The sequence below is a fragment of the Montipora capricornis genome, chromosome 8 (assembly GCF_036669925.1).
Source record: "Montipora capricornis isolate CH-2021 chromosome 8, ASM3666992v2, whole genome shotgun sequence".
In the NCBI taxonomy this organism is placed as follows: domain Eukaryota; kingdom Metazoa; phylum Cnidaria; class Anthozoa; order Scleractinia; family Acroporidae; genus Montipora; species Montipora capricornis.
This window is the reverse complement of record NC_090890.1, coordinates 34,164,546-34,176,423: the sequence shown is the minus strand read 5'-3', so window position 1 is coordinate 34,176,423 and position 11,878 is coordinate 34,164,546. Positions and strand designations below refer to the sequence as shown.

Genomic DNA, 11,878 nt, shown 5'->3' with positions numbered 1-11,878 from the left:
CTATTGAAGCCATTTTGGCACATAAACACGTAGTCTGTACGAGAAGAAGAATGCTGTTTACCATTTTCAAATATCTCTTTTGTTCTGGAGATATTCAAGTTTTATTAACATGCAAATTAGCCAAGTGATGACGTCATAAACCCTACCAAATTTTGATCAAGTATGATGGAGAAAGATATCTCAGCCAATTTGTATCAGAAATACTTGGTTCTTTGCACTAAGATTCTAGTAGATGTGTTCCACAATATGAGCATACCATTTTTGTTACCATGGCAACATACTGGGTTCCAGACCTCCCTGATATTAAAAGCTTTGCAGACCACCTTTGGCGTTCTGTTTTGATATTTGCAAATGATGCCTCATCTGCATGATCCTGTCAGCATATGAAGATGTTAGGATACAAAAATTTGGTTTTATCAACGGAGTTGATAAACGTAAATTGGCCACCGTACAGAGATTCTAAAAAGCTGACGTTTTCGAGCGTTAGCCCTTCGTCAGAGCGATTCGCACCACAGTTTCTTTAGAAACTACCCCTTCATTCATATGAAGAGTTAGGTCGAGTTTGTGGCCTTAGTAAATGTATTTCTAGCCTGAGATCACCAAAATATTGAAATCAGGTTGGAGGGGACTGGAAAAGAGTGAGTTGCCATGGGAACCAATTTCTTTACAGTCGTAGGTGTGTTGACTTCAGAACTATCAGCTCACCAAGTTTCAATGGTCTCTGTTGCAAATTGACCGAGATAGCTCTATTTATATTCTTGATGTTCTATTGGGTTGGGTGAATGACGTCATCAGCCTTCTCATTTGCATATTTAACACATTTTTCAAACTTAAATATCTCTGGAACCAATGCAGCTATTTCCAAACGGTAAACAGCGTTTTTAATGTTTCATGGTACTCTATGTGATAAACCAAAAAACTCAAGGGATAAAAATTTGATCACAGTAGCACTTTAAATAAGAAAAGAAAAAGAAACAGAATTCTGGTAATTGCAGTCAAATGAAGTCATCGTGAAAGTTGCCTATTACAGAGATAACTCACGAACGCATCTAGGCTGCTTGCTGGACCAGACTCCAGTTTCTTGACAAATCCGCTGTGTTGAACCGACGAGATCATAGCCACTATTGCAAGAGAAACTGACACTAGTTCCATAACTTGTGCCAGTCCCTGTACGAGTTCCATACTTGACTGTTCCCACTTCAACACAACGACCGGCTGTAAAATTAAATTTGAATAATAGTCTTAATAAACAAATGCCGTGCTAGGGGATAGCTTATCTTCCTCAATTACCATTTTATCTTACTTCAAATTGCGTCCTTGTTTCGATTTCTAATCCCAATGATGAATGAGCTAATCGATTGGTGTAATGGTTGATGTGTTTATTCGTGGGTTAGGTCCTTCGCTAGGTTGTTCGACGCTCATTCGGTCGCTTATTAGTTAATTCCTCGTTTTATTGGAATGGTCTGAAATTCCCAGTTAGGGTTTTAAACAGTCGGTTAGAATCTTCTGCTTGCTCATTTTTTCTCCCTTAACAGGCTTTGATATTGCTCGATGCTAACTTACCATTACATGTAGGTTGAACACCAGACCACTGACCGTCAGCTGCGCAGAGGCGCTTTTGAGATCCCACTAGCTGATAACCTGCATTGCAGATGAAAGATGCTATATTTCCCAGAATGGCGTCGCCAACCATGGTAATGGCGCCACTCGCTGGAGCATTTATTGGAGGACATCTCTTTTCTGAAATAGTATTATAAAGTGATCTTTTCATGACACCACTGATGCTTTCAATGAGCAACTATGTTAAATTGAGTGGATGCTATTGTGATGTTTTGGTAACTTGATTGATTGATGATATACTTTCATTAAAATCTATGAAATTCAGTCTTTGTTCTGAGCCGACCTTAGAGCTAGTTTTGAAACATTTTAACCTGTGGGGTTCCATCCAGGCTGCAGGGTCCTTGAAGGAAATGTGCCAAACGTTAGTATTCGTAGTCTGATTTTGTGACACTTTAACGCTTTCGCATTGTAAAAAATTTGGTCACAATCATAGAACACGGACCAATTTATGGCAGAAAGATTCTAATAAAATGCCTCGTTCTTTGAAAGCTGATAAACAACAGTCAAGCAATCAATGTTTGTTGCTTGCTTATTTTCTCCCCAGTTTTGTCGTTTGCATTGCGATGGGAGCATGCACAAGTTCTCATTACCATTACAATTCTTGCCATCAGCAGCTATTGTGTATCCTCCACGGCAATAACAGGCATGGCTTAAGAAACGGTTCACACAAAGATGTTGGCATCCACCATTGTTTGAAGCGCACTCGTCTTTATCTGCAAAGGAGACAGTTGCAGCGAATTCTTACAAGTGCCTGCTTGAGATTCATTAAACAGTAATGTAGTTGCAGAAAGTTACTGCTTCACATGCTTTAATGAGCTCAGCAGTTTAATGATGAAAAGCTGTCGTTAACGAAAGACTTCATGAATTACCTCGACAGAACCTTCCACCATGGGCGAGTTCCATACCCGACGGACACGAGCAGCGGAATGTTCCCGCGGAGTTATGACAAATGTGACTACACAAACCAAGTGAACACTCGTTGACGTCTACAAAATTGTAAAATTCAAAATTAAATTTGTTAGATGGTAGCTTGACTACAAATGATTGTTAATCGTTTCGGTACTACTGGCTGGCTACAAAGCAGAAACGTACACAGATTGAGGCAATCAGATCTTAATTAATTTAGAAAGCATGGTGAAGTTGAATCCAGGATCATCGAGAACAAGTCAATTTGGTGGTCAAAGCGGGAATTCACGCGGTAGCCTCGCAGCTCCTACAAGGTCTCACCTGATTGGAGACCACCCTTGAGGTTTAACAAAAGAACAAATAACAGAAACCATGGCCCTTTTGTTTAGGCCTCGGGTCCATTGTTTCTGTTATTTGCTCTTTTGTTAAACCTCAAGGGTAGTCTCCAATCAGGTGAGACCTTGTAAGAGCTGCGAGGTGACCCAATTCACGGAGCATCCGCATAAAAATCACTTCAGTTTCTAAAGATTTGCCTCAGGCGAAGCAGGCAAAATCTTGGGAGAACAGTGAACTCTTTGAAAGATGAGGTAACAACAAAATAATGCATGAAAGTCAGTTTGAATTACCATCGCATGTCTTTCTATCGTTGTTCAATGTGTAACCGGGATTGCAAGAGCAAATGAAACTGCCAATAGTGTTTGCACATCCTTGAGCACAGTGACCACTGGTGCATTCATCAATGTCTGTAGGAGCAAGTATATCATTTCAGAGCTTTCGTATTACGCACGCACAAACCCATTTTTTTACTTAGTAAAACTCAACATATTTCTTAGACAGGATTTAATTCAACGTTGGTAAGGGCTTCTTCTTTCTATGCCTTAACTAAATTGTCAATACGCATACCTTTGCACTCGGCTTTAGTTCCACTCCACAAACCGTGGTAGCAGGTCCTGGACGCGGAACCCTGAAGAGAGAATCCTGCCTTACAAGAAAAGGCTATAGTACTGCCATGGTTATGGCTGCTTGACGACTTGTAACCATACAAAGGCGTCCCTGGATCACTGCACGCCTTTGCTTAAAAGAAAGAAAACGAAAATAATGCACCTTTTATTAACCCTAACCCTAACCCTTTGGTCTCGTTCAAGGTTAAATATTGTTTTGAATTTTACGTTTGAAAGCGAAGCCAAAAGAGCCAATTTGCAAGGAAAGAAAAGAATACTAAAATGGCGGCCATTTTGGAATAAGGTGCATTGAATTGAAAAAATAGATTTAATAAGTATTTTGTCACCTACAGGACAGAACCAAACATGCAATTTCATTTAAGCATGACTTTTATACTTAATAGAATTAAAAATATACTCAGAACCTAGTGGATAATTCACGAGGTAAGAACTTTCGAGAGTTGAAAATCACATAATATCCACCTTGTTCACAGGTGGATCCTTCGTATTGTGGAGAACACTTGCATCGAAAACCATAGTGAAGGTCATAGCACCTGCCACCATTCTTGCAGGGATTATTACTGCTACATTCATTTATTTCTGCTATTCCTGGAAAGGAAGTAACAATCATTTGTTTTTAAAGACATCTTTCTACTATCGTAAGTTGAGTAGGGTGAAAAACGGGGACAATGATTGGAGTTTTTTTAATTTTAAGAAAATTCTAGAAAAGAAAAGTAATTTACAGATAGCGTATGTGTGAGATAGGTGACACGTGTCTAAGTGAGCGTGGCTTGAGCAGGACGGTGTGTTGTTAGGATGAAGGTTGACCTAATGCTTGTAGCCGCTGTTTGGTGTTGGCATTAGGTTATTTCTCGAGGAGATTATTTTTAATGTCTTGTGAGTGTGAAACTTATTGCTTTGCCAATATATCGGCACAGCCTTTAGTTAAACCCCTCTTCGATTGCAAAATTTGAATGAGAAAATAATGCTAATAATACCCTGATGAGAACTATAGACCGGAAGATGGCTACAGTGTGCGTCCACGTCATGACTAAAAAGAAAGACTAAACCAAACGAGCGTATACGTAGTAGCTCACCGGACAACCTCGATATAGTTTGGGCGATACAAATGAATATACTTACGTGAAAACATTAATAATGAAGTAAAAGTCCCCTAAGCCTTATTTTCCCCTTAAATAAAAAGAAACCAACCTGATATGTATGGTGGTTGAGGTATTGGATCTGAAAATTAACGAAGTTAATATATACATTAACCTAAAGAATAGAAAAGTACGAATTCGGGGGATATAATTGTGATGGAAATATTTCGCATGTTATCGTCTGTTTTAGTAGACTAAATGTCTTGTCCGGCAACTGTTTTTAACATAACTATTTTTCACATAAGTCACAGTGTTATGCCTGAAATGTTCATTTTTTCTGAATAGACGTCGGTGTAAAGTCGAAAAACATTTAAGAGTTCCTGGTAGTATACTGCGAAGTGGGGGTTCTACGCGCACAAATGGCTCAGTCGGTTGAGCACCGGGCTGCCATGCGGGAGCACCAACACTCAGGTTCTTTAAATAACTGAGGAGAAAGTGCTGCCTTTGTAATTACATCCGCTAATGGTTAGACTTTCAAATCTTCTGGGATAAGGACTATAAACCGTAGGCCCCGTCTAACAAATATCTTCCATGGTCATTAGTTCCCTGTGGGACGTTAAAGAACCCACACACTATTCGAGAAGAGTAGGGGATGAAGTTTCTGGTGTTGTAGCTGTCCTCTGTGAGTATATGGGTGGGTGGGTATAGCAGGTCCACATCAGCTGAACAGCTGCCAAAACTTCAACCTGCTCAAAAAAATAAATAACAAACAAACAAACGACCGGCGAATCATGCGGATCGTGCGGTTTGGACTTCATCAGTGGTAAGGAACATAGAGAGATTATAACGGTAAAGAATGATGCACAACATGCCGCATTTACTCAATTAAACGCCGCCCCCGATTAAACGCCGCAGATGGAAGGAAAAGTATCAATAAACGCCGCCCTCGAATAAACACCGCATTCACTCAAACGTATGTGGCGTTCATTCGAGTATTGTAAGGAGAAAACAAGTACACATCACAACTCAGTAATCTAAACCAGCCTTGGAAATTTATTTCCCCGTATGATAATATTCTTATTAGTTCGAAGTGGCCATACTTTGCAGCTCTTTCAGAATTTTCGTGTACCTTCGCATTTTGCATATTGTTTTTAATATCAACACGAGCAATTTTGAATTTACTGGGAAAATGTGTCGAAAAATGTGATGTACTAGGGGAGGCGATGATAAACATGATGGCTTTGTGAAAATAAAATATAGAAAAATATAAATATGTATATAAATATATAGAAATGTAAAGGCCGAGACTTTAACCGTATCACAACGCCGACCTATCTCTGGAACTCTGGAACATGTTTCTGTTTTCATAATTTTTACAAATGAGCTACCTTAATTGTTGTCAGTGGTTTAAGAAATTGTATTTTGAAACAAACACCGCCCTTAAATAAACGCCGCATCGGACACACTCAAATTTAATAAACACCGTGGAGTTTAATCTAGTAAATACAGTATCCTGTTGTAAAGCTGGCTGTTGTTCCACGTAAGAGGTGGAGTGCATAAATGTACTTTCTGTTCCAGCCATACATTACCTGCTAGGCATCCAAACACCTCAACCCTCATGGTTATCTTTCCGTTCCATGTCTGAGGTCTAAATCGGATCATTTTTGCCGTTAATGATTGCAATTCTCTCTTTACAACTGTATCACTATCTGCGTTTCCTGATAGGATCTGTATGATTAAGAAAAGTTCATTCGTATTCAGAACCACGAATTTTCATCAGAGTTTTGGCATTATTAGTTATCAATTGACATACGGACTTACCGCACCATAGTACTGCCACACATTCCCGTCCACACTATATTGTAGCTTATATGACGAGACCCATTCTGATAAACCATCTCCTCCCTGAGTGGCCACGCCTGTTATCTTGTACATGACACCCAAGTTGATCTAAAAAGACGGATAAATGTCAGCATTCATGATATATCGAGTAGTTAGATCCAAAATACCCATGACTTTTTTTACCTGATGGAATGGAATGGGTTTTTCCTATCTAGAGCACTAGTTAAACACAATATGTAGCCGGATTGAGCTAGTGGAGCACGTATCTGTCATCACCGTAATTGAGAAATTGGTGAAGCATAATCAAATTTATATTAGCCCACCTTTCGATTGTAAACATAATGAATGTGGGTCTCTATATCCTTATTTTTGAGGAGTTCTACAGCAGTGAACATACTTTTCTATATCCACATCAGTCCATATATGGGGCCCTTAACTTCATCCTCAGAAACGTTATAAATTTGATGAAAACAAAACAAAATAAAATGTCACCCACCATTTCAGTCTGTTGAACGAATGGCTATGCAAATTAACTTATACTTACCTGTAAATACTGCTCCTGGTCAGATAGCTGTGGGCTCCATCCTCCCCTGCTCTCCACCACTCCTTGAATACCGCTGGCTTGAGGTGCATAGAGACGTGCTACACTTGGTTGACTGATGAACTCAACGATGATGATGCTGTCATGGCGGAATCAGGGATGACTTTACTTTGCACACCGAGAGCTTCAGTGCAGCCTGAATAAAAAAGGATCCGCTTTGAAAAGTAAAGGATGATATGCACGAATGCTTTTGCGTCAGAGTTTTGCTGTCACATATTCTTCACAAAACAGACAATCCCGAAAGAGTATCAGTTTATTTTTTCAGAATTTAAGTATTTCTGATAAATATAACTATTTTAATTTAAGTCTTAAAGGAATTCCCAGTTATTCGATTATTCGATTTTTCATCGCTGTTCGAGATCATAAGCCATAGGTAAAGTCCCATCAGGCCGGCGCTTATCTACTCCCCCCTGAATGGGATGCCAGTCCATCGCAGGGACAGATCATAAGCCATGAGTTAGTTAAAAAACGACATATTGCCTTAAGTGCTCTCAATATCTGAGAGATATAAAGATCTTGTTGTTTCCTTTCTTCCAAATTATACTTTTTATTTACTTCCATTATCGCCGTAAAACAATTAATTTTATCAATGTCATTAGTAACAGCATTTTGAAATATGAAAAAAGAAAGTCCCATGGACAAATGTAACGGGTACAGAAACATACTCATCTGATAGAAGTCGTATCCTTTCGCTTGTGTAAGTACACCACCTTCAGAGTCCTCGTTACTGAGGTAACACGTGCCGTTTGTCCTGTCATAATCTAATGACCTGCACGGAAACGAGACTTCCTGCTCACATGCAAATGCACACTGTTCAGCGGTCTTTCCCGTCAACACTTTGCCATTGTTGTTCGAGAGGCGCATGTCACGTTTCCATGAAAACCGCCTTAAGGGACTAGTGACTAAGAATATTGGGAAAAAGACAGCATCATGGTCATAATCTTGAGGGTGTGGGCAGAGGTGGAAAAGGCAGGCTTAAGTTTTGACTTGTTTAATAAGTGGCTTTATTATATGGCTCTGTCTCACGAGGACTGGGAAGTACAAAATTCACGAATTTGATTGGCTAAAATCGATATTGACCGCGGTCTAGATTTTCCCATCTAGACCGGCATCTAGACCGGTAATGTTTTGCGGTGAAAAGATGCAAACTAAAATGCAAAAATATTGAGTATTTTCTTCCACCAATATTTATTTATGGAAGTGCCAAACAGCATGATGACAAAACTGAGAGAGGATGACGAGCAAACTTTGACAGAATTAAGTTCAGCTCATCGTCACTCATCGCCGTGCGCAAGCAAAATGTCAGTTAGTACAAATCAGTTACATTAAACGAATTAAATTGTTCTTGTTTGGCCATATAATAAACATCTTATTAACCGAGCTACAATTGTAGGTCGGTCTGTATGGGAGAATCTTGACCTCGGTCGCTGGTACAGACCTCACTGCGTTCGGTCTGTACTGGCGACCTCGGTCAAGATTCTCCCATAAAGACCTCCCGCTCGGTTAATAAGAACTAATTAAAGGCGACAGTAGGTAAGCGTCCCAAAATTGTAATGCACCACAGAACAACCTTGAATTTGGCTGGATTGCGTATCAAAGACATATTCTTTGTGTGCAAGTTTAAGGAATCTTGTGTTCCTGGACAAACTGCCTTTTTTTGTCAATTACAATGTTATTCTGAAGCCTTGTTAATGTAAAGAAAAAAACCTAAAAGTGCATGACAATCACCCAAACCGGAAGTTTAAAGAATATAATAGTTTTTTAAAATTACTTTTAACAGAGCTCGGCTTTTGCATAAAAACATATTTTAGGGGTCTCATGAAAGTACCAAGGATAACACGTGCTTCTAAATTGTTGAACCGTAGCATTTTTTTCTCAACTCACAGTTGCATGCATGTGACGTCTTGGTTAACACGTAGACTCCTTGAAGCCCTGTGCGAAAGTCGGCCCAGGCCTTCACATTCCCAGGTTCCGTAAAGCAGCTGCGCACCAGATTGTAAATATCCTGAGGGGAAAGAACTTTATCCCAAACATTCAATTGACTCAGGTCTCCACTAAACGCTTCTTCAGGACTGAATGAGCCACCAAGGGAATCCTGCTCCTGTCCTAAAACCATAACACCACCACCATGTATAACCGCTCCAGACAGAAATGCCTCAGTGTACCTAACCAAACAATCATCACTTTAGAACCTTTGACATCTTTTATCGTAAAAGATAAATGTCGACATTCCCAAAAGCAATTTTGCCACATGTACACTTTCTAAGGTAGGGTATGACTTTGACGCTTTAAAAAGAAATTACTGAATGGCTTCAAAATTTATACTAACGATCGAATCGTTTCGTAAATGCGATGAAACGAGACAAAATACAAACCTTTTAACTTCCTGTCCGTCTTTGTAAAAAATCCATTTTCCACCGTTGCTGTCCCAGGTGACGGCTACGTGATGCCACTTGCCGTCATTGGCTGATGTACCAATGAAAAGTTTTTTGTTATTTATGTGTAACTCGAAGGCACCATAATCTTGGATGACGAGTGCATTATCTTGAAGTTTGCCTCCCACCATGTTCGCGTAGGAAAGAGGCGTCCCTGGGTTTTCCTTGTCATCAGTTCGAAGCCAGAAGGCGATTGTAAAAGCGTGCATATCTGGGATGTTTTGAACACTTGACGAGGATGTTGCCACGCGAAGAGGAAAAGACAAATCAAAGTTCTGACACCATTCTGAGAAATCAACAAATTTCAATTTTACAGATATTGTACATGGCCTCTACTTTTTTCTAAATACGTTTATCTGTGAGGTTTCATCTGCTTTGTTAATTGACAACGAGATTCCCTGCTAGCAGAAGTCTCTTTACTTTTGCGTTTGCTGGGCTGACGATTACGGGAAAAGAGACCTCTGCCATAATCGAAATTCACTGTTTTGAGCATGCGCGCAGGCTTCTTAGCGACCGAATCCTCACGTGATTCTTCATGTTGTGTGAGCTCACTTGACAACAACAGAATTGCTTTAAGGGAATGCGCGGGACACAGAAGACTCAAGTCACAGTCAGCAAACGTATCATGGGACAAGCGGTTTGAAGAGTGCCGTCACTGTGGACGGTGGTTGGATCAAAGAGAGTTTCGACCAATGGCAGAGGTTTCTCCTCCCGTACTGGTCAGCCCAGCGAACGCAAGTAGAAAAGATATCTTTGCTGGCAGGGAAACAATGAGGGTAACCATGCACAGTTTGTAAATTTCCGCACGATATAGAAAAATCCCAAAAACAAGGTGAGAAAACAGAGCTCAAATTTTGTCACCACCTGATATGTAAATTTCTCTTTGTTTAAGACTTGACCGAAGCAATTCAGTGCTCTTTTAAGTGACCGAGACATACGACTTTACGTAAAAGGACCCACATTTGTTATGACCACCTTATTTATACAATAATTGCTGCATGGTGATTTTTACAGGAAGTTATAAAAAAGTCTTGAAAACAGGAAACACTTGACCCATTAGCTTTTTTGTAGACGTTACTGTAGCCACTTGATATTAGGGAGCTTAAGCAAGAACGACGCGACGACGGCTACGAGAACGCCACAAATCAATAGATCTCATGAGCACAAACAAAAGCTCTGCACGCCCTGCACGTGCGTTTTACATTTGTATACATCTCTATGGCGTTCTCTCCCTAACAACGACAAGCATTGACCAAATTTGAGGCTTTGTGGTCAATGTGAGTACCTCAGGATAAATTTCCAATTTTCTCTCTAACTATCCGCGCCGATTTTCCCAATTTTATTGTTGGAATGTTAGCACACACTTTCAACGCCGGGCGACTTAGAGTAATCGCAAAATCATGACAATAACAGGAAATAGTATTTTTTAGTCAACGTTCTCGTATTTGACGTCCTCGTCCTTGCCTAAGCTCCCTATTATGATCCAAAACGACTTACTTTTGGTACAGTTAGCTTTGAAATATGTTGGCTTGCAGATACACTCATACCCATTGATCATATCTACACACTGGCCTCCATTTTTGCACGGATCCGACAAACATTCGTTGATGTTAATCTCACATTGCGATCCTGTAAAACCTGCCCGACAGTTGCATGTGTACCTGTTTTCACCGTCTGTGCATGTTCCGTTGTTCATACAGGGGTTAACAGTACATTCGTCAGTGTTTATTTCGCATTGTACTCCCTCATATCCAGGCCTACATGAACACTGATAACTCTCGGTCAGACTCCTACATTCTGCGTGATTTCGACAAGGTGATGACGCACAGTGATCGATTTTCATTTCGCAGAACTTGCCGCCATAACCAGATAGGCATTCACAAGCGAAGTCTGGTGGTTGAACAAGGCATTTTGCGCCATTCTGACAGACATTTGGTCCACAAACTTGCGAGGGAACATCGCATTGTCTACCAGTGAACCCTTTTTCGCAGACACACTCGTAACCGTTTACCTATTATTGAATAAATAAATGAATGAATCAATAAATCCATCGCAATTATAATTAACATTATAACCCAAACTAATACAAGGCAGTGATCAGATCAGTGATTTGCTTTAACCTTCCATCTAACTCCATAAGGAACCTATATTGGCGAGTTAAATCATTTATCGTCATCCAGAGTAGAATATGCCACAATTTTGTGTGAAAGGTATTAAGTTTAAAACACTTAACAATCAAATTGTACCAGGTCTTTGATATTCACTCCTGTACATGTTCATTCCATGTTTGTATATCAAGTAGTCCGAAACTCAACCAGCTCTTTATCAAAACAAATGTATAGCACCCCGCCTGCATAGCCTTTCTTTAACTCGATGAGAAAGAAGGACTCTGCAGAAATCGTGTAAACTATTTGTTGAGTATGCGCAGGCCGT

At 40.0% G+C, this 11,878-nt stretch overlaps 1 protein-coding gene across 1 annotated transcript in view; it reads right to left on the bottom strand.

The window, feature by feature from the left end:
• LOC138013959 (sushi, von Willebrand factor type A, EGF and pentraxin domain-containing protein 1-like) overlaps positions 1 to 11,878 on the bottom strand; it is a 51,117-nt gene that overhangs the window by 15,267 nt on the left and 23,972 nt on the right. The window contains 16 exon segments of the mRNA XM_068860991.1: positions 1,042 to 1,215; positions 1,564 to 1,740; positions 2,211 to 2,333; positions 2,490 to 2,606; positions 3,153 to 3,269; positions 3,430 to 3,600; positions 3,951 to 4,076; positions 4,680 to 4,709; positions 6,157 to 6,295; positions 6,389 to 6,517; positions 6,954 to 7,069; positions 7,072 to 7,146; positions 7,676 to 7,912; positions 8,895 to 9,175; positions 9,386 to 9,731; positions 10,943 to 11,456. Coding sequence (XP_068717092.1) covers positions 1,042 to 1,215; positions 1,564 to 1,740; positions 2,211 to 2,333; positions 2,490 to 2,606; positions 3,153 to 3,269; positions 3,430 to 3,600; positions 3,951 to 4,076; positions 4,680 to 4,709; positions 6,157 to 6,295; positions 6,389 to 6,517; positions 6,954 to 7,069; positions 7,072 to 7,146; positions 7,676 to 7,912; positions 8,895 to 9,175; positions 9,386 to 9,731; positions 10,943 to 11,456 — 2,872 coding nt within the window.